At 43.1% G+C, this 26239-nt stretch overlaps 3 protein-coding genes across 3 annotated transcripts; 1 reads left to right on the top strand and 2 right to left on the bottom strand.

Moving 5' to 3' along the window:
* Positions 1–9132: 9132 nt before the first annotated feature.
* On the bottom strand, positions 9133–10068 carry LOC138646232 (taste receptor type 2 member 39-like). Its single transcript, XM_069735697.1, has one exon. The coding sequence runs from the start codon at positions 10066–10068 to the stop codon at positions 9133–9135; it is 936 nt and encodes a 311-aa protein (XP_069591798.1).
* A 2251-nt stretch (positions 10069–12319) lies between these two features.
* LOC138646231 (taste receptor type 2 member 41-like) lies at positions 12320–13216 on the bottom strand. The gene has a single exon (XM_069735696.1). The coding sequence runs from the start codon at positions 13214–13216 to the stop codon at positions 12320–12322; it is 897 nt and encodes a 298-aa protein (XP_069591797.1).
* Positions 13217–18304: 5088 nt separating this feature from the next.
* Positions 18305–19340, top strand: LOC138646230 (taste receptor type 2 member 4-like). The gene has a single exon (XM_069735695.1). The coding sequence runs from the start codon at positions 18459–18461 to the stop codon at positions 19338–19340; it is 882 nt and encodes a 293-aa protein (XP_069591796.1). The 5' UTR covers positions 18305–18458.
* Positions 19341–26239: the final 6899 nt, after the last annotated feature.

The raw sequence follows: 26239 nt of genomic DNA, 5'->3' as shown, positions 1-26239 counted from the left end.
TGTGATTCTAGTCAGTGGCAATCCAAAGTTACAGAAACACTTCTTTTGTCAAAGACAAAAACCTTCAGGACCTTCAAGTGCGTAAGACATTAATCCTTCCTATTTACAATATTAATGGGTGGATCACAAAGAATAAAACCCTGCACGTGGTGAAAGACAGATGCTCACTTTTTTTATTAAAAGTTAACTTTATCCACTATGGATCATGCCCGAGGGTGTCCACAAGACTTCTGTTGGGTGCATGACATTGATGACTTCCATGTCCTGTAGGCCGGAGATGGAGACTCCTTCAAGAATTTAGTTTTTGACCCGTCTTTATCCAATGGTGTAGCATTTAGTATATCCTGGGAATGGTTTCTCTATTGGGGTTTCTTCAGACATTTCAATACCTGACATTTTTGACAGTCCCAATATTAACTTTATTTTGTGAATATTTTTTTATTGCATTTTCAACAATTTTTGGATTGCTATTTGATTATTCTCAGTTCTGTATTCTTGTCTTTACTTCATTACTTGTCTCCATGTCTTGTTTACAAGTCATGACTTCATGTTTTGTTTTCTTGTCTTGTTTCCATGTATTTTCTCTATATGCCGACAGATTTTCTCCATGTTTTCTCGTCATGTGTTCTTGTCATTTCTTGACACCTTGTCTTGCGTTCATATTTTACAACACCCTTTTGTGAGCTCAAGGGTAGTATTGTACCGAAATAGCACTAGCCTCTCAATTAATTCATGCACATGGAGCATTGACTTTGTATTGAACTTAGAGACCTCATTCAGCTTCCTATAGTCATTGCAAATCTACACTGTTCTGACGACAGGCCTCTGTTCCAATGTAGCAACTCTCGGCACTGTTGCTTTTGGGCACGTGACCGTGTCTCTGCCACCTTAACATCTGCCATGTCAGCTTCAGGCTTAACCACCAAACACGGAGCCTCCACTGACTCCCTATCTTGCCATGGCTTAATCAGATTGATTAACTGGTAGGGCTTCCTTCTTCCTGGTTGGTGGACTTTATAGTTGACATCTCCAACCTTTTAAACTATTTCATAGGAGCCCTGCCACTTGGCCACTTGGCCACCGTAGGTACTAGCACCAGTACTCGATCCCCAGAGTCAAAGTGTCTCACCCTCGCCGACCTATTGTACATCCTCGACTGTGCATCTTGTGCTTTGAGGAGGTGTTCTCTCACAATGGGCATCACCTCAGCAATCCTTTCTTGCATCTGGGCCACATGCTCTATTACACTCCGGTAGGCTGTAGACTTCACCTTCCTTGTCTCCTTTGCTATGTTGAGAAGCCCAATGGGGTGCTGGCCATACAATAGTTCAAAGGGGGAGAATCCAGTAGAGGCCTGTGGGACTTCTCTGATGGAGAATAGAAGGTACGGCAGTAGACAGACTCAGCCCTGTCTGGCGGCCATCTTAGAATGTACATACTCCATATCTTTGCTCTCATCTTGTGTCCATGTCATGTCAATGACTCCCACTGGTATGGTCGGCTATAGCACCTGAGGGATTTGCTGACCAAACCACCATCCGAAGTTGGGTGAGGCTGTTCCAAAATATTTTATCATGTATACCATATATTTGTATATGGCTTAGGGAACCAATAGATATATATTCCATCCAGCTTGGTTTTGGAAAAAATTATGGTTTTGAATTGATATGGGTCACCACTGAGACCTAATACAATAGGAATACACTTATTGAATTCTGAAGATGACATGGATGATTTGTGCAATTAGAGATGTCTAATGGTTGCTTAGGTGAGTGAAACCTTCAATATATGTTTTCTCATGTAAAATATTGTTTTTACAGGCTGCAATATACTGCATTGGTATACAGAATTGAGTTTTATTGAAACGTTAAATGCCACATTTGATTGGTTATTTGCAGCCTCAGCACCTTAGTATTCCTAATTAAGAATTGATTAATATGCTATTCTTTTTGTGCGACGATGGGTCATCAGTCACGAGTCACGACGTGTTGCTTTAGGACATAGACTGATAAATAAATGATCATATATGTGATTGGTCAAATTCGGCATCTGTGCCTAATAGAAATAGTTGCCATCGTTGACTAAGTTATCCTGTAAAGTAGAAGGTTATAATCCATTCCGCTTCGGGTAAAAGCCTCATTCGCAAACCTTGTAACAGTTTGACTGATAGGAGTCAGTACTTTTGCTTATTATTCTCTTTATGTTTTTCTGTCCTGCACCTTGCACTTTGATATTTAGTTCTAGTTATAAATAATTAAGGCTTATATTTTAATATATGACGTTCACAGCTGTATCACTAACAGTCCCCAGTGAATTTACACACCGTGATTCAGATCTGAGAAATCAAATTCACCATTTTTGTGATTCACATATCCAGCAAAGTGGCAGCTAGAGCTGGTTGCTATTTTGCTAGATTGTAGAGGGCCGGGAAAGCGGTTATAAAAAAATATAGTCAACTAATCACTCGCCTGTCCTGCTTCTGCAGTTCTCTGGCCGGCCCTATATTGACTGTTTCCAGTATTTGTCTCTTTTGGTCTTCATGGCCGGCGTTGTCCTTTTCCATGTCTTCCTTCACTCTATGTTGGGGCTTCCGGCACTGAGTAGACCTCAGATAATGCATGGTGTGAATTCATAATGTCATAATATCAGGAAGTCATGTCATGTGTCACCCAAGAAGTGAAGGAGGACAAGGAAGAATGAAGAACAGAAGAGACTGGAGCCATTGGTAGAGAGCGTAGGACCAGGTGTTGAGCTGCGGTGGCCCAACAGGTGAATCGAGACGTACTATACATTTTTCTTTCATTTTTGAAGCCCTATGTATATTATGCTCTGGGTTCTGGGAAAAGCACAGAGCATAACAAGGCACATCTGACTGCCATTGCCTACATTTATTGTTGTTTACATTTTCTGGCCAAATTCGAGCAAACTGCCCGATTCATCACTAATAGGCAAGTTCTCTCAGAGGATCCTTAACTATTATATGCAACTTCTTACCCTTCTTATCCTTCTTATTACACCTCTGTCAGTACTAGTCATTGTCATTGTTGTAGACCTAGTAGGAATATTGCTGGGATTAGAATCAGCCTCATCATCTCACTTCTCAGACTTGAAGGATGATTTGTACAATGTAACAGAAACCCAACCACAGTTTGAATAGCAAAACTGCGGATTTACATAACTATCAACTGCAGACAAGAACGCAAAGTGAAGACTTAGCTGAACCCTCAGGTTTTACATATGGAAACCACTCGTGACTGTGAATTATGAGGACATGAATATAAAAGCTACAACATCTGCACATAATCCTCCACTGATACACACAGTGCTGGCCGTGGTGATCACCAGATCAGAACCAAAGCTGAAATATGTAGAAAAGTGAAAGCATCCCATTACATCCTCAGATAACATATGTGGCTGTGATACATAGTAACATAGTAACATAGTTAGTAAGGCCGAAAAAAGACATTTGTCCATCCAGTTCAGCCTATATTCCATCATAATAAATCCCCAGATCTACGTCCTTCTACAGAACCTAATAATTGTATGATACAATATTGTTCTGCTCCAGGAAGACATCCAGGCCTCTCTTGAACCCCTCGACTGAGTTCGCCATCACCACCTCCTCAGGCAAGCGATTCCAGATTCTCACTGCCCTAACAGTAAAGAATCCTCTTCTATGTTGGTGGAAAAACCTTCTCTCCTCCAGACGCAAAGAATGCCCCCTTGTGCCCGTCACCTTCCTTGGTATAAACAGATCCTCAGCGAGATATTTGTATTGTCCCCTTATATACTTATACATGGTTATTAGATCGCCCCTCAGTCGTCTTTTTTCTAGACTAAATAATCCTAATTTCGCTAATCTATCTGGGTATTGTAGTTCTCCCATCCCCTTTATTAATTTTGTTGTCCTCCTTTGTACTCTCTCTAGTTCCATTATATCCTTCCTGAGCACCGGTGCCCAAAACTGGACACAGTACTCCATGTGCGGTCTAACTAGGGATTTGTACAGAGGCAGTATAATGCTCTCATCATGTGTATCCAGACCTCTTTTAATGCACCCCATGATCCTGTTTGCCTTGGCAGCTGCTGCCTGGCACTGGCTGCTCCAGGTAAGTTTATCATTAACTAGGATCCCCAAGTCCTTCTCCCTGTCAGATTTACCCAGTGGTTTCCCATTCAGTGTGTAATGGTGATATTGATTCCTTCTTCCCATGTGTATAACCTTACATTTATCATTGTTAAACCTCATCTGCCACCTTTCAGCCCAAGTTGGCAGATGAGGTTTAACAATGATAAATGTAAGGTTATAAATTGGACGTGTCCTGGGAACCATGATCTCCTGGATAACGATCATGCTGTATCCTTCTCTGCAATCTGTGATTCTCATTCCTGGCAATCCAAAGCTACAGAAACATTTGTGATGTCAAAGACAAAAATCTCCAGGACCTTCTAATGCGTAAGATATTAATCTGATTATTTTACGTAGAATATTGCAGGCTGGATCCCAAAGAATAAACCCAACTATCGGCTGAGATTAGTAATCTTCAGGCTGGGGATCAGGTAACTGGGCATAGAATAGATTTTATAGAGGGTCAGGAAAAGAGATAAAAACAAATGTTTCTCACCATAGTCTGCTTTCCAGACTCTTTTTTTCCACCTTCTAAATTTCGCAACATCCTCTTTAGCCTTCTATATATTGTTTGGGGCTTCCGACACCCGTTATGGCGTCTTGTCACGTGTTTTCACAGCGCAGGCCTCGGACCTCATGACGTATGTTGTGTTGTGAGAGGCCTACTTGTCCATGAAAGTCCTGACGGATGCTGCACAATGAGGAAAGGCGGAAAGAAGGACTGGATGATGCAGAGAACCAGACAGTGAGTGCTGGTGGTGGCGGTGGGGGACAGGTGGGCGGTGAGGTGAGTAGATCGTTTTTCTTTCTTTCACCATCTGCTTATTATGCTCTGAGGTTTAGCGAAGAAATAAAGTTGCACTCTGTAGCGCTAAAGCATGTAAATACGAAATATATGAAATATGAATAGCCCTAGTGCTCTAGATAATAATACAACATGGAGGCGCTTAGCAGTAAATTTGGCCAATTCATGCAGCCCAGCAGCCAATGATAATGCGATCTCCGGTTTGCTGGGAACCTGCCTAATGTGAATCCTCTCTTAGGTTAAAACCTGAATTTATGGGTAGGTAGGATCCATATCAATAAAAACTGCCTCAGGATGGAGGGCGGAGGATAGAGGGCTGATATACAAATAACAAAAAACTGATGGGCACTTCCAAATCAGAAAACTGGTGGTGAGTCTGCAAGATGCCCAAGCGAGGTAGTCATGGGCGAGCCTTGGTCCCCACGCGCTCTGGCATCCTACAGACAAGGGGGTCCCAGCCCCAGTGTGCTGCTAAGTATGTGGAGGGCAGAAAATAATCCAGGACACACATGGTTCATAAAAACAAACTGTTACTATGTGAATGGCAGTCCGTGCAATATTTACAAGCAGATACAAAGGATACGGCCCAACGGGTTGTCATCTTTCCCACAAGTACCGGGTACAACTTCAGCCCTGGTTCTCGGGATAGGTGGCACATCCCCCTTCCTGGCTTTCCTACACTTTGGGGATCTTCCTCACCTCTAACGGTATATACGGATGGCAGTATCTTCCGCCCCATGTAGTCTGAGTCCATCTTTTAATGTAGCTTCACAGGCTGTGTGCCAAATTCAAGTGATCTCCCAAATACAGATCTCCAGCAGCGATCCACTGCACGCTCCTGGTCATCCACGACCTGTAACCCTTACACTGATGACACCACTTTTTCACTCACGGGGATTTCAGTGCACAGTGTTTCTACTGATGAACATCTCATGGGAGATTTTTCCTTTTCTCATAATTATCTCCTGGATGTTTGGAACAACAATGCGTGTGTGAAAACATGAGCGTCTAGATTACATGGGCCGCGGATCTCAAGTGACATCATGATGACACGGGGGGACGCACATCGGGACATCAATCAGCCCCAGTTTAGGCTCGTTCACCACCTCAGATGGGCCTCCTTCATGTTTTATACTGCTCTGGTAAAATGAAAGCTGAACTCTGATTGGTTGCTGTGGTAAAATGAAAGCTGAGCTCTGATTGGTTGCTATAGTAAAATGAAAAGTGAGCTCTGATTGGTTGTTCTGGTAAAATGAAAGCTGAGCTCTGATTGGTTGCTGTGGTAAAATGAAAGGTGAGCTCTAATTGGTTGCTATAGTAAAAAGAAAAGTGAGCTCTGATTGGTTGCTCTGGTAAAATGAAAGCTGAGCTCTGATTGAGTAAAATAAAAGCTTAGTTCTAATTTGTTGTGATAGTAGGTGAAAGCTGAGCTCTGATTGGTCACTATGGACAACCCTGTTTTACTGTAATATGAGGGAAACGTTGTGCTGTGAAGACAGTGCCGTAGATGTCAGATGTCGCCCCATTTCATTTCTCACTCTGTTTTATCATTATAGAAGAGTTTGCGGGTTTCTCCGTCCACAACTGACAGTAACCGGACATTAGAAGGACTTATAGCTGGAATTACTCAATGGATTTCTAGGTATAATCCTACAATATAACATTCTGCTTCAATGACAATAAATTATGCCACAAACCAACAGAGAATTTCCAGGAGGGTTGTCGCCTAATGGAGGGATCTCATGAGAGTTGTAGGGAAGAAATTACTGAGCTGTTTTGTTGTTTCAGTACAATCAGTGTTTTATCATCAGGAGATTATCACAGCAGGACTAGGTGTCTCCTGCCTCCTGGTCTGGCCGCGCCCCCAGCACTGATTGGCAGCTCTCTGTCACTATACAATGCACACAGGAAGTCGCCATGTGGGCAGGGTTATACACGGCTCAGCATTCTGAGCTCTGCTACATCTGTGACTTTATCACCACTGCTGCACCCAGTAAACTAGCGACACAAGGCTGGAATCAGGGTCTCTGCCCTGACATCATGCTGCTGTCAGATTAGAGAAAAAAAAACCTGCTGACAGATTCGTTTTAAAATAATGGTAACATGACTAATGCTCCATTCCTATGACTACAGATTTCCCTAAAAGCATTTTTGGATGAATATTTCTGATTGTCTCTTATCATCTAAGCGTAGTCCTCACTGTGCCCCTATAGCGATGTGTTTATACCCCGGATATTCTCTGCATCCCTCAGAAGTCACTATCCCCGGTATCATTCTTCCCATACTACTTCTTTCTCTTCAATTACACTTGAATATTATTGTAGAATTCCATTTTTTGTTATTTAATATCCACATTTTACAAACGAGATGACAAAATCAGCGCGGGTCCTAAATTGTTCCCATTTTTATTTTGTTTTTATTCATGTCCATTTACCACGGTCTCTTTTCTCCGTGTATTTCTGCTTTACATTTTATAGACATTGTAATGTAGTGTCATGTATGTATCATGTATGTGTCATGTATAACAATAAACCTAACTATCATGTCTGCATTATCTCATATAATAATATAGCAGTAAATGATCTACTTCTAAAGTCTCAGAAAACCCAATATGAGTGCAGTCCCACGGTGGGAAACAGCAAAATATCCTCCAAAAAGTAAGGCACAGTTTGGGATTACCAGGTATGGGAACAAGGACATCTCTGAAGATGTGTCAGTTGTGGAGCCGGAATCCCGCGCCTGCGCCGTGCACTCCCTCCACAATCCGCACTTTTTTCTCCCCTCTATGGCCACTGCATTCAGGGATCTTCCGCGCAGGCGCCGGTGACTTCCCCTCCAATGACGTAAGGATACGTCATCAATGTAACAGTAGCGAACAACCTCTTTAAAAATATTGAGCTGGAAGAATAAAACTAACCAGTATTCAACCATCAATGCATCATACAACACAAAATGGGTAAGATTTATCAATAATGTCCAGTTCTTAGAGAGGGCACACCTAAGAAGACAGTCTTATATTCTGCCAAATGTATAAAAACGGATTTTAAGGATTTGGATACGTTTTTCATCTTTAGCCTCTTTGGCTTACTTTGAACCTGAAAGTTGTCACAAACTTTTTGGATTATTTTTTGTGTCATGGTCCCGCTTGCTAAGTGACTCCCCTTCTGAATAATACATGCCCCCTTGTTAAAAATGCTTATTTCGCACATTTATTTAATCAGGACTATTCACCAGGTGCTTACTCTTAAAGAAAAATGCCATGGTATTCTCATAAAAAGTATAGTGGTTTATTGAATTGTCCACAGAAAAACCACATTGCAGCAAAACATAAAAGTAGATGAAATAGTTACGAACAGATTGTCCATGTGTAAATATCAGCGCTTGTTACTCATCTTTCCCAAGGTTCTGAATGGTAAAACCCGTCTGTTTGTGTGAAGTCCGAAATCATCATGGCTATCAGCTGTTCATGGCTATCAGCTGTTGCTTCTTGGTGTGTCTTGTCTCATGTCCATGGAGAATGATGGTGAAGATAGGAGGTGGCAGCCCCCACGTGACAAAAAGCCCCCCACCCTCCTAAGAGATGTTATTTATATGTCCCACAGACCACGTGTTCTCTGTATATGGTGATAACTTATACTCTGAGCTACATACACAGAAATAGCTTTCTGTAATGTCAGCAAGAAGCAATGTGCTCAGTACAGAATAAGAATAATTCAATTAATTAATATTTAACACCCCTTGTCAGACAAGGCCCAGAAAATGTCTAAAACACATAATTAATGCAATAAACGTCTATTGCCTTGCACTGATGAGGGGAAAATATCTCAAAACATGAGTCTGTCAATGGAGCGTCTGGTCTGGCTTCTCCTTATCCCAAGTCTCGTTAACGGGACGATAATGCCTTTTAGGATTGTCACATCCAATAGGTGGTGTTATAGGTCTAGTCCTCCTCCAATCTGAAGAAGCAGTTTGTATAATTAGGTACCTTCTGATCACTTTTGCATCTAAACCTTTGCAGAGCAGCATCCTTGACTCCATTATTTAGTACTCCATATACAATTCTTCATCCTAATGGATCCATTTATTCCAGAGGTTCCTTGCACTGACAAATGTATCGCTAGTTTTGCTGAGTATAACAATTCTTGAGATTCTAAATTGATAAAATGACCACCACAAGAGCAATTACCATACAAGCGGCTCACATTGCTCCATCACTAGTGCTACGTAACAACTTGACAAAGTCATGATAACATAAGATCTCCTTCCACGCATCTTTAAGTCTGGGATTGCCAAGAATCATTAGGATAGACTGAACAGGGGCGAAGGACAACATCAGCATGAGCGTTAACCAAAATCCTGACTCAACTTGTACAACAATAGAAAAATAAAAAATCAATATCAGAGCGTAAAAAGCCAGGTAGAAAAAAAGGAAATAGGTCATTCTACAAACCACCCTCTCATATGGCGTCAAGCGTCTTTTGTCCACTGTTTCCATACCTCTCTTCATCTTCAGACTGTCTCGTTTCAGGGTCCATACAGTGCAGATGGTGGAGATCAGTATTATCACAACAGGTATGGAAGAAGTTGCCACAGCAGCGTTGATAAGTCCTACTTTGTTCTCTGCTAGCACCGTCATGACAGATGGAGGACTATCCGTGATGTTTCGAGATCTGCTCAGATGAGGAAGGAGCAGTAAACTTCTAACGAAGCTGATGGTGAGGGACACAACCTCAAGGATCAACAGCATCCAAGGAACAATGGAGCTGATGTGGAACTTCACCCAGGAAAGAAGTCTGACCTGGGATATCTTGATAAAATAGAAGAATCCCAGGCCGGCGGAAAGCCACGCACAAGAGCCGACGCTGTAGAGTAGTAAGATGATGTACACGTAAGACAGGACATATGTGTATGAGGCGTGACGACCAATATACACATCCATGATGCCCGCAGCTATCAGAACGCTGTAATTCACATTCGAGGCGCAAATGCACAACACAATTTTATTACTGTCATTCATGTTTTTCTCTCTGTAGAAGTCAGAGAAGATGATTGATATAATAAATACATTAAAAAATGTTCCTGCAGTTAACTCCAGGGATAAAACAATGACGAAGGACAAGACGTCAATATCCATCGTAATATTATCAACTGTCTCTCTTGGCTCAAAAATGTTTTTCTCCAGAATAATCAGAATTGTCTCATATTATTGTATGACCCAGTGACAATCCGCATGTGATCATATCCATGTATCCATTCTGCTCATGTATCTCAGCTTTGCGGAGTCTTACCTTCATCCGTATCCTCCTCACAAAAGTTCTGTAGAGGGAAGGGTCATGGTGATTGGTACTTTTTATCTCTCTGACAAGATAAATGACGGAAGACCACAATTTGCGTTCATGCAAATACCTTCCATCTACAATTTCCACTGACATACGGTATATCTGTATCAAGGAGGATAGAAAGGAAAGGTTATGCAAACCGTAGAGTCACTCTCACCTTTTCCATAGTAAAGTCCGTCGCCATCAGTCTGGTTTTTACATAGAATTGTTCCTATAAATATGTAACATACGGGGCCCGATTTATCAACACTGCCATAGTTGACGCTGGTCTTGATGAGGAGATGCTGGAGTCACGCGTATGCTTCTTCATGAATCAGGAGCATCAGATGAGTGGCCTACGCCTCAGTGGGCGCCTCACCACAAATCTTACTCCAGTTCTTAAAATTAAGACTTAAGTCATAAATTTGACAAGCAATGGTCGCCATGCCCCCATCCCAGTTCTGCCTACTTTTTTGGAGCTGGGCAAAGATTGCGTGAGAACGCCAAAAATCACAACATTTTAGCACAGCTTCGAATTTAACCAATATTAGGTAAACTTTTAAAAACTTTTCTTAAAAACGAGTCATAATGAAAGGATGACGCCAAATAGTGCACAGAAAATGATGGCTAATAGCAAAAAAGAATTACATGATCTGGCATTGGATAATCAGATTCTGAGCAGTCATCCTAAGGGTGGTCCGAGTGGCTAGAAAACTAATGATGGCCAAGATCTAGATTGACCCAACTGTGAGATAAGGAAAATAGTCATGAACTTTGCTTTTATCCTAAGTATAAAACACTGGTTAAAATTAACAGGCCGACCACGGCAGAATACGGAGAGTCGGGTTGTGTTCCAAATACTAACTACAGTGACAGTGAATGTGAGACTTATAGATTCTGAAAGATGTTTGTCCTGAAAATCTAAATACAATTTTGAAAAGATGGAATCAAAGATGAAGCTTCTTTGGTTAGGTTTGTGTTAGGGGTCAAGTTCCCGCCTCTGCACAGGGGGAATCTCGGGCCATCTCCGCTGCGGTCTCCCATTCTTCTCCTGCCGCAGTGCAGCCTGCTCAGTGGAGACGTCAGTCCCAGCGTCTCGCTCAGTCTGACTCTGTGCAAAGGGTTACTGCTGCTTTTCCAGCTTCTGCCATTGAAGCCAGTGTTGGGCAGTGGCGAGCAGATGCTTTTGGGACTAAGTCCTGCTTTTCCCCTTCTGAGCATGCCCAGGGTAAGATCTCTCATTGGAGATCGAGGGTCACATGCTCAGATACTGCAGCAAGACCCATTGGTTCTCCAGGAAGGTCCTGAAGTTCCTCAGGCTCTGTGGCAGCCTCTCATTGGTCCTTCTAGGAAGGTCCTGTACGTGCTGCAGCTATATAAGGTTCGCATGGCCGCACGACAATGCACTAGTATCAATTTATGTGTGAGCTCAGCGCCAGTGTGGTCATGTTTGTATGCAGTCAGGGACCCAGCTGAAATAAGCCCCTAGAATGCTGGCACCTCCGGCAAGGAGTTTCATGTTTGCATTTGACTGCATGACCACCATCTGCTCTACTAAGTGGCTGTGTTCCTCTGTGAGCCAAACAGGGCACAGCGTTATCGTTGCATAGGAGAGCAGCAACCACCAGGAAACAGGAAGTCAGATGTCCGGCAGCGGTGCGCTCTTTACTATAGAAGGTGGGGCAACTCTTAGGGTTCTGCAGTGCAGTCAAAAATATATTGGTGAGTTATTTATGTATTGGACATTTCCTGGGAACACCTGCTGGGATAATTATCACTCTGTATCCTCCTCTGCAGTCCACAATTCTAAATAATAGCAGCCCAATGGTAAAGTGAACCTGTGACATTGTACCCGCAGTACGATCTGTGAACAGCACGATACAGCGAAGGAGAAGCTGAGCGGAAATGTTGCAACATTTCAGAGCGTAATATACTATATTAATAATATCTAATTTCTGCTGCGGAGAGTTTGGGCACCATGAAATAATGGACAGGTTACCTTTAAATTAAACAACAGTCAATACAAAAGAGACAGGCCACCATCATAGGAGAAAAGGCAAAAAAAAGTTATATTAATGTCTTTATAAGTCCATACACTGCACTCTTCAATTTGGGATTTCCTAGGATTAGGAGCAAAGCCTGAGAAGTTGGATACAGCAAAATTATCATCCATAAAAAAGACAATACAGGTGAATTAATGACAACTGAGTCTGAAAGGGATAGAACTGATACAACAAAGAATGACAAGTCTAAGAGAGCCCGTATGACCATTGTCCTGACCGCTTGGTAATGTCCTTGTAGTTGGTCAGATGATAGGCTAGAGTCACTGGACCCGATCCTCCAGATGTGTCTCACCAAAGTAGTGACACTAAACCCAATAGAGACACAAGTCACACAGAAAGGAAGAATAAAGCCAATCAGTATGCAGAAGATTACGTAGTACTGGTGAAAGATAATTCTTTTACCGGACAAGTTTTGGTATTCAGTTGTATTTTGATAACTTTGCAGCATGGTTGTCCAGGGTAATTGAAAATGAAAGGTGGCCGAGACCAAGACTGACCCAGCCAAGATATAACGAAGGAAAGCAATAAACTTTGTTTTTATCCAAAGTAAAACCCGGTGTTTGGAATTAACCAGCCGAACAAAGCAGAACATGGAGAGCCAGGTGGTGTTCCAGACATTCACATTAATGAAAGTCATTTCGAAAGCTAAAAGAAATAAAAGAAGGTCTTCATTCAACAAATAATAATCGAAAGTCTCACAAATGCTATCAAAGATCAAGCTTCCTTGGAAGAGGATGTTTATGAGTCCAATGCTAATGAGAATTTTCTTGTAGTTCCCTGATGTAGTAGTGTCTCTCCGGAATCTCAAATTCAGGGCAACAATAGCAGAGTTAAGGAAAATCCCACTGACCCCAGTGATCATCGTGAGAATAAATCGTGCAATCTTCAGTTGTGGCCTCATGATCTTCAGACTGTGATCAATCCTCAGCCACAATGAAAATCTTGAGTATTCTCAGTAAGAAGAAGACTGCAGATCTGTGTCTAATGCTTCTAATCATTGCAAGCAAATCTACCTACAGTCTGAATTTCATAGCTGGATGATATCTGATCAGGGTTCTGTGTTCCAGTCCTCGATCACCTGATACTTGTTCATTTCCCTGCAGGTCAGTCTCCATCTGCTGAAATTTTCCACAATATATTTTAAAATATAAAATGTCAGTGTGCGATCAGACAATGGGACAAAATTCATAAATGATATGTTAAAAAGAAAATCTACAAATTACATTATTTCACCATTATGTTGTCTTATTCCCAAAAATCAATTAAAAGGGCTGCTACTAGGTGTGCGCCTTCTGTCGGCATTTCTGTTATTTTGTCAAGTGTAATCTTTCTCTAGCAGCACTGACCATGAAATTATAGGATGTGGAGATGGAGCTCTCTATGTGAAGGTAGGACAGGAAGTGAAGATGATCTTCATCTCTCTATAGGAAGTGGGATGGTTCTTTCCTCTCTACAGGAAGTGGGGTTAGATCATTTTCTCCCATCAGGAAGTGAGAAAAGGTTTTTGTTTCTCTACAGGAAGTGGGGAGGATCTTTGTCTCTCTACAGGAAGTGGGGAGAATATTCATCTCTCTACAGGAAGTGGTGAGGATCATTGTCTCTCTACAGGAAGTGGGGAGGATCGTTGTCTCTATACAGGAAGTGAGGAGGATCTTTGTCTCTCTATGGGAACTGGGGAGGATCTTTGTCTCTCCACAGGGAGTGGGGAGGATCTTTGTCTCTCCACAGGGAGTGGGGAGGATCTTTGTCTCTCCACAGGGAGTGGGGAGGATCTTTGTCTCTCCACAGGGAGTGGGGAGGATCTTTGTCTCTCCACAGGAAGTGGGGAGGATCTTTGTCTCTCTATGGGAAGTGGGAAGCATCTTTGTCTCTCTACAGAAAGTGAGGAGGATCTTTGTCTTTCTACAGGAAGTGGGGAGGATCTTTGTCTCTCTACAGGAAGTGAGGAGGATCTTTGTCTCTCCACAGGAAGTGGGGAGGATCTTTGTCTCTCTACAGGAAGTGAGGAGGATCTTTGTCTCTCCACAGGAAGTGGGGAGGATCTTTGTCTCTCTACAGGAAGTGAGGAGGATCATTGTCTCTCTACAGGTAGTGGGGAGGGTCTTTGTCTCTCCACAGGAAGTGAGGAGGATCTTTGTCTCTTTATAGTAAATTAGGAGGATCTTTGTCTCTCTACAGGAAGTGGAAAGGATCTTTATCTCTCCACAGGAAGTGGGGAGGATCTTTGCCTCTCTACAGGAAGTGGGGAGGATCTTTGTCTCTCAAAGGAAGTGACGAGGACCTTTATTTCTCCATAGGAAGTGGGGAGGATCTTTGTCTCTCTACAGGGAGTGAGGAGGATCTTTGCCTCTCTACAGGAAGTGGGGAGGATCTTTGTCTCTCTGCAGGAAGTGACGAGGACCTTTATGTCTCCATAGGAAGTGGGGAGGATCTTTGTCTCTCCACAGGAAGTGAGGAGGATCTTTGTCTATTTATAGTAAGTGAGGAGGATCTTTGTCTCTCTACAGGAAGTGGAAAGGATCTTTATCTCTCCAAAGGAAGTGGGGAGGATCTTTGCCTCTCTACAGGAAGTGAGGAGGATCTTTGTCTCTCCACAAGAAGTGGGGAGGATCTTTGCCTCTCTACAGGAAGTGGGGAGGATCTTTGTCTCTCTGCAGGAAGTGACGAGGACCTTTATGTCTCCATAGGAAGTGGGGAGGATTTTTCTCTCTATAGCATGTGGGATGGATCTTTGTCTTTATATAGGAAGTGGGGTTAGATCATTAGATAGGGGTTTTGTCTCTCTGCTGCCCTCCTATCAAGCCACATACAGTGAAGGAACTAATTATTTGATCCCTTGCTGATTTTGTAAGTTTGCCCACTGAAAAAGACATGAACAGTCTATAACTTTAAGAGTAGGTTAATTTTAACATTGAGAGATATTGTTAGGGGTCGAGTTCCCGCCTCTGCACAGGGGGAATCTCGGGCCATCTCCGCTGCGGTCTCCCATTCTTCTCCTGCCGCAGTGGAGCCTGCTCAGCGGAGACGTCGATCCCAGCGTCTCGCTCAGTCTGACTCTGTGCTAAGAGTTACTGCTGCATTTCCTGCTTTTGCCATTGAAGTCAGTGCTGGGCAGCGGCGAGCGGACGCTTCTGGGGCTAAATCCTGCTTTTCACATTCTGAGCATGCCCAGAGTAAGATCTCTCAGTGGAGATCTGGGGTCACATGCTCAGGTACTGCAGCTCTCCATTGGTCCTTCTTTCAAAGGTCCTAAACGTGCTGCAGCTATGTAAGGCTCGCACATATATGTGCTTTGCGCCAGTGTGGTTATGTATGAGTGTGTTCAGGGACCCGGCTGAAATAAGCCCCTAGAATACCGGCTTCTCCGGTGAGGAGATTGCATGTTGCATAACCACTGACTGCTATCAGCTTGGCAGTAAGCTTGTGCTCCTGTGAGGCTAACAGGGCGCAGTGCTTACCTTTTACGGCTACTCTGTGGAGTAACAGAGCTAGCCTATACCGCCTAACAGTGCCGCCATTCGCTAGCAGCAGGTTCCACCTGCACGGTGGACGCGAACGCACCATTTATAATAAATATCTCTATTTTCTCGGTATGTTCCGCTAGCCCTAACAGATATATCAAAAATAAAATCCAGAAAATCACATTGTATAAATTATATACATTTGCATTTTGCAGCGAGAAATAAGTATTTGATCCCCTACCAACCATTAAGAGTTCTGGCTCCTACAGACCAGTTAGAAGCTCCTCATCAACTCATTACCTGCATTAAAGACAGCTGTCTTACATAGTCACCTTTATTAAAGACTCCTGTCCACAGACTCAGCTAATCAATAAGACTCTAACCTCTACAACATGGGCAAGACCAAAAAGCTTTCTAAGGATGTCAGAGACAAGATCATAGACCTGCACAAAGCTTAAATGGGCTACAAAACCATACATAAGGTGATGGGTGAGAAGGAGACAACTGTTGGTGCAATTGTAGGAAAATGGAAGAAATACAAAATGACTGTCAATCGACATCGATCTGGGGCACAATGCAAAATCTCACCTTGGGTATCCTTGATCAAGAGGAAGGTGAGAGATCAGCCTAAAACTACACGGGGGGAACTTGTTAATGATCTTAAGGCAGCTGGAACCACAGTCACCAAGAAAACCATTGCTAACACAATACACCGTAAAGATTTAAAATCCTGCAGTGCCCATAAGGTCCCCTGCTCATGAAAGCACATGTGCAGGCCCGTCTGAAGTTTGCCAATGAACACATGGATGATTCTGTGAATAATTGGGAGAAGGTTCTGTGGTCAGATGAGACAAAAATTGAGCTATTTGGCATTAACTCAACTCGCTGTGTTTGGAGGAAGAGAAGTGCTGCCTATGACCCAAAGAACTCCATCCCCACTGTTAAGCATGGAGGTGGAAACATTATGTTTTTGGAGTGTTTCTCTGCTAAGGGCACATGACTACTTCACCGCATCACTGGGAGAATGGATGGAGCCATGTGCCTCCATCCATAGAGACCTCTCCATTACTAAGCCGTGGGCTTGATGTCACCTGACAATACAAAGGTGACATCAACCTCACAAATATGAACCCCGCTTGCCACCGATTGTTTTTAGGCTGGGGAGGACTATATTATTAGCTCCTTACCAGTCTGAGAATAGCAACCCCCAGCTGTGAGCTTTAGGAAGGCTGGTTGTCAATAATGGGGGAAAACTCACGCCATTTTTTAAATTATTTAATTAAATAATTTAAAAAACTGCATGGGGACCGTTCTATTCTTGATAACCAACGTTGCTGAAACTGACAGCTGTGGGTTGCAGTCCCCATCCGGGAGTTTTGCTTGGTTGGTTAAAGAAAATAGGGGAGAACCCACGCCAGGTTTTTCATTCATTCATTTATTTATTTATTTATATTGCAGACGATGGCTGAAGAACACCCCAATCATCCGCTCCTGCTGTCACTGTTATTAGCGGCAGCAGGTGTCAGATGATGGGAGTAATAGTCCCAAAAGCCCCTGCCTACTGTCATCCTTCTGACTTTAATATAAGCCGGGGCAGGGGAGAATGATGAGAGCTGTCTTCAGCACCCACCGCCGGGGAACAGCGCTTACTGTGGCGCTTCTTCCCTGGCAGCCGTTAGTGTGGTACTCATGCGGCACACAGGCAGCACATGGTTGCCACAAGTGTGGCGCATGTATTATACACATGGACACGGATATCTCTGGTACCCTTTTTTCCGGTACTGGAAATAAATGGACATGTGAAAGAGACCTAACGCACAATGTTATGTGCCTTGAGGAAATCACCTGGCCCTTGTATAAAAGCTGTTATAGTGTCGGCCATTACTACCTCTTGTGGTTGGCATTCTGACTGTAAAGAACCCTTTCCTATTTATGTGCCGGAATTGCCTTTCTTCCACCTATGATGAGTGTCTTCTAGTCCATAGTATGGTCTTTGGATGGAGTAAGTCATGCACCGTCCTTTGTATTAACCACACACATATTTATACATATTAATGAGATCTTAAAAACGATGTAGGATACCTGTCTTTGGAAGATACCTGACGCGTTGTATCCATGGGCTGGTGCCTCCGTAGATCGGCTTTTCTCCTACCTCATGCTCTTTGACCACACCAGTGGAATCCCTCTTCAGCTGGCTTCCCGAGGAGAAGCAGTCCCTGTTTTTCAGGTTCTCAATAGTTTTGTGCCTTTCCTAGCGCAACCTGCATGGTGAGGACTTCATAACTGAGTGTTTTCCCTCATTCTACCACTCATTTACTACCTCCGTGAAGCTCCTGTCTCTTTTTATCTTTTCTTCGAACAATCATACTTTACCAACTTGGGCTCCACATGAACATTAACAATAACGTTTAGTAGAAACGTTTATGAATTATTTTTTAGACTGCAGAAATTGTGGGTAAACACAGAATATATGTCAGTCACATCGATGATATTGAAGGTACATTGCTTCAGTCATTTCTTATGGACATCATTGTGCTGCTTTGAAGAAACAGTAAAAACAAAGTACAAACAGAAACGAGATATTGTCCAGATTTGCATCAATTATGTGTTCTGCTGATTTTTTCTGCTGGCGCCCGCCACTCCTTCATCCATCATCCTCCTGGAACCATCTTTCATGCCATCATGCTGCTGTCGGTAAAGATCATCAAGGCAATCATTTTAGTCTTGACACTGATATCTGGACTCTCAATGAACTCATCAATAATCACCGAATACTGCAGAACCTGGAGCCAGAAGCATCAACCTGCTGGTTACATTGTCTTCTCCACAACGGTAACTCATCTCCTTCTTCAGTGCTCCATCACTCTCGATGGTTCCCTGTATCTTTTTTTTAGCTACGTGAGGTTTGTACAAGAAGTCTACATCTTGGACTTGATAATTCTGTATTTCCTGATAGAACTGAGTTTCTGGCATGCCACCTGGCTCTCCGTCTACTACTGCCTGAAACTGGTCAACCTTCCCAACCAGTTCTTCATCCAGATGAAGCTATGGTTCTCTCCATGTGTTCCTCTGCTTCTCTTAGGATCCCTCATAGGCTCCCTTGTAATTAACATACCACTTCTCTGGACTCTACAGATAACCTTCCATCCCAATATGACTGATCATACGCTTGAAATTCATTACCCACATATAATCTTTAACTTGATGTTTGGTTGCTTCTTCCCCTTTCTTATAACTTTCACATCGATTGTGCTCAGCATCCGTTCCCTCCTGAGTCATATCATGAAGATGAAAAATGGCGAGAATAACTTCAGGAGGCCTCAGCTAAAGGCTCATGGTGGAGCAGTGAAAACCATGGCCACGCGCCTGATTCTAGACTTGATTCTTTGCTTGGTGTCTGTGGGTTTATTAATGGCAAAGTTACGTGTGGACATAGTGGTGGACATGCTCTGCTGGCTATTTCTAATGTTATATTCTACCTTCCAGTCCATTATATTCATTGTAGGAAATCCAAAACTGAAGACAAACATATTTCCTTGCAGCAGGACGATGAGGAGACATTGAAGAAGGGAATAGAAAATGTGTTTTATGTTCTTTTACTAGACGACATTTTACATAATTTCCATATTACGCTGCCTCTCTACTGTAAGTATGAAATAATGTTACATACTAGCAGAGAAAGTAAAAACAACACAAATTATCTTATGTATCTCATAGCCACTCCTTGTTCTCAACGTATGAAGCAGATCTCTCACCAGATTTCATATAGACTGAATACATTATTAGACTGATCTCTTAGTGCTGAAGAGGCTGGTATATTTACTGTGAAAATCCATGTCAGAATGGGTGTGTCATCCTGATATTAAGATAAGCATTTTATGAGCCTAGGTATAGAATGAAATAACTCATATGTCATGAGATTGAACAGCTGTCAGTCAGGCTGGGAGAGTGGGTGAGAGGAGACTGAACAGCTGTCAGTCAGGCTGGGAGAGTGGGTGAGAGCAGATTGAACGGCTGTCAGTCAGGCTGGGAGAGTGGGTGAGACGAGACTGAACAGCTGTTAGGCTGGGAGAGTGGGTGAGAGGAGACTGAACAGCTATCAGTCAGGCTGGGGGAGTGGGTGGGAGGAGACTGAACAGCTGTCAGTCAGGCTGGGAGAGTGGTTGAGAGCAGACTGAACAGCTGTCAGTCAGGCTGGGAGAGTGGGTGAGAGGAGACTGAACAGCTGTCAGTCAGGCTGGGAGAGTGGGTGGGAGGAGACTGAACAGCTGTCAGTCAGGCTGGGAGAGTGGGTGGGAGGAGACTGAACAGCTGTCAGTCAGGCTGGGAGAGTGGTTGAGAGCAGACTGAACAGCTGTCAGTCAGGCTGGGAGAGTGGGTGAGAGGAGACTGAACAGCTGTCAGTCAGGCTGGGAGAGTGGGTGGGAGGAGACTGAACAGCTGTCAGTCAGGCTGGGAGAGTGGGTGAGAGGAGACTGAACAGCTGTCAGTCAGGCTGGGAGAGTGGGTGAGAGGAGACTGAACAGCTGTCAGTCAGGCTGGGAGAGTGGTTGAGAGCAGACTGAACAGCTGTCAGTCAGGCTGGGAGAGTGGGTGAGAGGAGACTGAACAGCTGTCAGTCAGGCTGGGAGAGTGGGTGGGAGGAGACTGAACAGCTGTCAGTCAGGCTGGGAGAGTGGGTGAGAGGAGACTGAACAGCTGTCAGTCAGGCTGGGAGAGTGGTTGAGAGCAGACTGAACAGCTGTCAGTCAGGCTGGGAGAGTGGTTGAGAGGAGACTGAACAGCTGTCAGTCAGGCTGGGAGAGTGGGTGAGAGGAGACTGAACAGCTGTCAGTCAGGCTGGGAGAGTGGGTGAGAGGAATATACACTTAAAGAGAGCACCTCATATACCAAAGACTATTTACCAATCGAGAAAACGAAGGAGTCATTTTCCAATATAACAACCTTTATTTCTATTATCATAAAAAATGACAGATTTACAATAACACTTTTTAATATATATATAAACGAGTACACCTCAGATGGTTTTACCCATCTGTTGAAAGTTTTGCAGAAATAGAAAGAATGGAATCACACATCAATAAGCAACATGGCCATCACATTAACGTTCTATAGAAGGCCTATAGTTATCTTTTACTGGTCACCATAAAAATGTTAGCGGTAAAATGAAATCTAATTTGTCCATGAAGCCTAATGCTAATTGGATCATTTGGATAAGGTGCAGGTATGTCACCACAAAAATCCTATAGCTTATAACGTTCAATGAAAGTGACTATTGCACCTAACCCCTTCACATATATCCATATAATGGCTCCATGAATTTCTCAAACCATCATCACAATATACCTGCAGTCATGGTGCCCTCAATAGGGTTGAGCGACTTTTACTTTTATAGGATCGGGTCGGGTTTCACGAAACCCGACTTTTTCAAAAGTCGGGTCGAGTGAAATCGGCCGATCCTATAAAAAAGTCGGGGTCGGCCGAAACACGAAACCCAATGCAGTGCATTGGGTTTCCAATGGTTCCCAAGGTCTGAAGGAGAGGAAACTCTCCTTCAGGCCCTGCGATCCATATTTAAGTGTATACCTATTAGGTATATACTTACCCTCGGACGCGCCCTGCTTCATTCCGGCAGCCTTCCTTCCTAAGAATCAGCGCTTGAAGGACCTTCGGTGACGTTGCGGCTTCTGATTGGTCTTTCACGAGCTGATTCTAAGGAAGGAAGGCTCCCGGTTAGTACCAGGGCGCGTCAGAGGGTGAGTATAGCAATATTTTTTATTTTAATTCTTTACTGGAGGGAGCCCAAGAACGGAATTCACAACAGACTTCATTTCACTAAGTGTTACATGGTCTGTCAATATACATACACCTTTTCTGAAAGACCACAGAGGCTGCAATACCATTAAGCAAGAGGCACCACTAACCAACAACACCATAAAGACCAAGGAGATCTCCAAACAAGTCAGAAACAAGGTTGTTGTGATGTACAAGTCATGGTTGGGTTATAAAAAAAAATCTAAATATCTGATGATAACCAGAGCACTATCAAATCCATTATCATCAATCATCTAATGAAAAGAACATGGTGCCACAAAAAAACATGCCACCAAAATCGTCAGCCGGGACAAGGGAGGCTGACTGTCAGCCCTGTCTGAGAGAGGGGCAGCCCAGAGACTAAATGCAACCCTAAAGGAGATGCAGAATTTTCAAGCAGAGACTGGAGTATCTGTCCATTTGACCACAATAAAGCTTACTATTTGCCACATGGGGTTTTTTTTGCCTTCCTCTGGATCAGCATGTTAGGGCACGTTAGGTTAGGCTATGGGTTGAACTAGATGGACTTAAAGTCTTCCTTCATAGTAACATAGTAACATAGTTAGTAAGGCCGAAAAAAGACATTTGTCCATCCAGTTCAGCCTATATTCCATCACAATAAATCCCCAGATCTACGTCCTTCTACAGAACCTAATAATTGTATGATACAATATTGTTCTGCTCCAGGAAGACATCCAGGCCTCTCTTGAACCCCTCGACTGAGTTCGCCATCACCACCTCCTCAGGCAAGCAATTCCAGATTCTCACTGCCCTAACAGTAAAGAATCCTCTTCTATGTTGGTGGAAAAACCTTCTCTCCTCCAGACGCAAAGAATGCCCCCTTGTACCCGTCACCTTCCTTGGTATAAACAGATCCTCAGCGAGATATTTGTATTGTCCCCTTATATACTTATACATGGTTATTAGATCGCCCCTCAGTCGTCTTTTTTCTAGACTAAATAATCCTAATTTCGCTAATCTATCTAGGTATTGTAGTTCTCCCATCCCCTTTATTAATTTTGTTGCCCTCCTTTGTACTCTCTCTAGTTCCATTATATCCTTCCTGAGCACCGGTGCCCAAAACTGGACACAGTACTCCATGTGCGGTCTAACTAGGGATTTGTACAGAGGCAGTATAATGCTCTCATCATGTGTATCCAGACCTCTTTTAATGCACCCCATGATCCTGTTTGCCTTGGCAGCTGCTGCCTGGCACTGGCTGCTCCAGGTAAGTTTATCATTAACTAGGATCCCCAAGTCCTTCTCCCTGTCAGATTTACCCAGTGGTTTCCCGTTCAGTGTGTAATGGTGACATTGATTCCTTCTTCCCATGTGTATAACCTTACATTTATCATTGTTAAACCTCATCTGCCACCTTTCAGCCCAAGTTTCCAACTTATCCAGATCCATCTGTAGCAGAATACTATCTTCTCTTGTATTAACTGCTTTACATAGTTTTGTATCATCTGCAAATATCGATATTTTACTGTGTAAACCTTCTACCAGATCATTAATGAATATGTTGAAGAGAACAGGTCCCAATACTGACCCCTGCGGTACCCCACTGGTCACAGCGACCCAGTTAGAGACTATACCATTTATAACCACCCTCTGCTTTCTATCACTAAGCCAGTTACTAACCCATTTACACACATTTTCCCCCAGACCAAGCATTCTCATTTTGTGTACCAACCTCTTGTGCGGCACGGTATCAAACGCTTTGGAAAAATCGAGATATACCACGTCCAATGACTCACCGTGGTCCAGTCTATAGCTTACCTCTTCATAAAAACTGATTAGATTGGTTTGACAGGAGCGATTTCTCATAAACCCATGCTGATATGGAGTTAAACAGTTATTCTCATTGAGATAATCCAGAATAACATCCCTCAGAAACCCTTCAAATATTTTACCAACAATAGAGGTTAGACTTACTGGCCTATAATTTCCAGGTTCACTTTTAGAGCCCTTTTTGAATATTGGCACCACATTTGCTATGCGCCAGTCCTGCGGAACAGACCCTGTCGCTATAGAGTCACTAAAAATAAGAAATAATGGTTTATCTATTACATTACTTAGTTCTCTTAGTACTCGTGGGTGTATGCCATCCGGACCCGGAGATTTATCTATTTTAATCTTATTTAGCCGGTTTCGCACCTCTTCTTGGGTTAGATTGGTGACCCTTAGTATAGGGTTTTCATTGTTTCTTGGGATTTCACCTAGCATTTCATTTTCCACCGTGAATACCGTGGAGAAGAAGGTGTTTAATATGTTAGCTTTTTCCTCGTCATCTACAACCATTCTTTCCTCACTATTTTTTAAGGGGCCTACATTTTCAGTTTTTATTCTTTTACTATTGATATAGTTGAAGAACAGTTTGGGATTAGTTTTACTCTCCTTAGCAATGTGCTTCTCTGTTTCCTTTTTGGCAGCTTTAATTAGTTTTTTAGATAAAGTATTTTTCTCCCTATAGTTTTTTAGAGCTTCAATGGTGCCATCCTGCTTTAGTAGTGCAAATGCTTTCTTTTTACTGTTAATTGCCTGTCTTACTTCTTTGTTTAGCCACATTGGGTTTTTCCTATTTCTAGTCCTTTTATTCCCACAAGGTATAAACCGCTTACACTGCCTATTTAGGATGTTCTTAAACATTTCCCATTTATTATCTGTATTCTCATTTCTGAGGATATTGTCCCAGTCTACCAGATTAAGGGCATCTCTAAGCTGTTCAAACTTTGCCTTCCTAAAGTTCAATGTTTTTGTGACTCCCTGACAAGTCCCCCTAGTGAAAGACAGGTGAAACTGCACAATATTGTGGTCGCTATTTCCTAAATGCCCAACCACCTGCAGATTTGTTATTCTGTCAGGTCTATTAGATAGTATTAGGTCTAAAAGTGCTGCTCCTCTGGTTGGATTCTGCACCAATTGTGAAAGATAATTTTTCTTGGTTATTAGCAGAAACCTGTTGCCTTTATGGGTTTCACAGGTTTCTGTTTCCCAGTTAATATCCGGGTAGTTAAAGTCCCCCATAACCAGGACCTCATTATGGGTTGCAGCTTCATCTATCTGCTTTAGAAGTAGACTTTCCATGCTTTCTGTTATATTTGGGGGTTTGTAACAGACCCCAATGAGAATTTTGTTACCATTTTTCCCTCCATGAATTTCAACCCATATGGACTCGACATCCTCATTCCCTTCGCTAATATCCTCCCTTAAAGTGGACTTTAGACAAGACTTTACATAGAGACAAACCCCTCCTCCTCTCCGATTTTTACGATCCTTTCTAAACAGACTGTAACCCTGTAAGTTAACTGCCCAGTCATAGCTTTCATCTAACCATGTCTCGGTTATTCCCACTATGTCAAAGTTACCTGTAGATATTTCTGCTTCTAGTTCTTCCATCTTGTTTGTCAGGCTTCTGGCGTTTGCGAGCATGCAGTTTAGAGGATTTTGTTTTGTTCCAATCTCCTCACTGTGGATTGTTTTAGAAATGTTCTTACCTCCCTTCTGAGTATGTTTTCCTGGGTCGTCTTTGTTCGAGTCTAATGTTTTTCTTCCCGTCCCCTCTTCTTCTAGTTTAACGCCCTCCTGATGAGTGTAGCGAGTCTTCTGGCGAATGTGTGTTTCCCAGGTTTGTTGAGGTGTAGTCCGTCTCTGGCGAGGAGTCCATCATACCAGTAATTCACACCGTGGTCCAGGAATCCAAATCCTTGTTGTCTGCACCATCGTCTTAGCCAGTTGTTTGCATCAAGGATCCTGTTCCATCTCCTGGTGCCATGCCCATCTACTGGAAGGATAGAAGAAAAAACTACCTGTGCATCCAGTTCCTTTACTTTCTTCCCCAACTCTTCAAAGTCCTTGCAGATTGTCGGTAGGTCCTTCCTTGCCGTGTCATTGGTGCCAACATGTATCAGAAGAAATGGGTGGACGTCCTTGGAGCTGAAGAGCTTTGGTATCCTATCGGTCACATCCTTGATCATCGCACCTGGAAGGCAGCATACTTCTCTTGCAGTTATGTCCGGTCTGCAGATGGCTGCTTCTGTGCCTCTCAGTAGTGAGTCTCCCACCACCACCACTCTTCGTTGCTTCTTGGCTGTACTTTTTGCTGTCACTTGTTGCTGTGTGCCCTTTTCTTTTTTGCTTGCTGGTATTGCTTCATTCTTAGGTGTGCCATCTTCATCCTCTACAAAGATTTGATATCGGTTCTTCAGTTGTGTGGTTGGTGATTTCTCCATGGTCTTCTTGCTTCTTTTGGTCACATGCTTCCACTCATCTGCTTTTGGAGGTTCTCTGACACTTTTTGCACCTTCTGTGACCAGTAGAGATGCTTCTGTTCTGTCTAGAAAGTCTTCATTCTCTTTGATGAGTTTCAAAGTTGCTATTCTTTCTTCCAGACCCCGCACCTTTTCTTCTAAAAGGGCCACTAGTCTACACTTCTGACAGGTGAAATTGGATTCTTCTTCTGGTCGATCTGTGAACATGTAGCACATGCTGCAGCTCACCATGTAGGTTGTCACATCTGCCATGTTGCTCCTAGATCCTGCTGACTTGCTGTGTGTTTTCCTTCTTGTGTAATCTACTCAGCCAAGCTCTCTTGCAATAATGTCCTACAGGCAAAAATTTGCGCGCCGTAAGGCGCGCGGTTTGGTGAT

Source organism: Ranitomeya imitator, chromosome 7 (genome assembly GCF_032444005.1).
Source record: "Ranitomeya imitator isolate aRanImi1 chromosome 7, aRanImi1.pri, whole genome shotgun sequence".
NCBI lineage: Eukaryota > Metazoa > Chordata > Amphibia > Anura > Dendrobatidae > Ranitomeya > Ranitomeya imitator.
Note: the sequence above shows the minus strand (reverse complement) of the source record. Positions and strands in the feature narration are given on the sequence as shown.

What these genes read in the sequence shown, in the direction of transcription:
- LOC138646232 (XM_069735697.1), bottom strand. Translation starts at nt 10,068, where the DNA reads ATGGATATTGACGTCTTGTCCTTCGTCATTGTTTTATCCCTGGAGTTA.
- LOC138646231 (XM_069735696.1), bottom strand. Translation starts at nt 13,216, where the DNA reads ATGAGGCCACAACTGAAGATTGCACGATTTATTCTCACGATGATCACT.
- LOC138646230 (XM_069735695.1), top strand. Translation starts at nt 18,459, where the DNA reads ATGCTGCTGTCGGTAAAGATCATCAAGGCAATCATTTTAGTCTTGACA.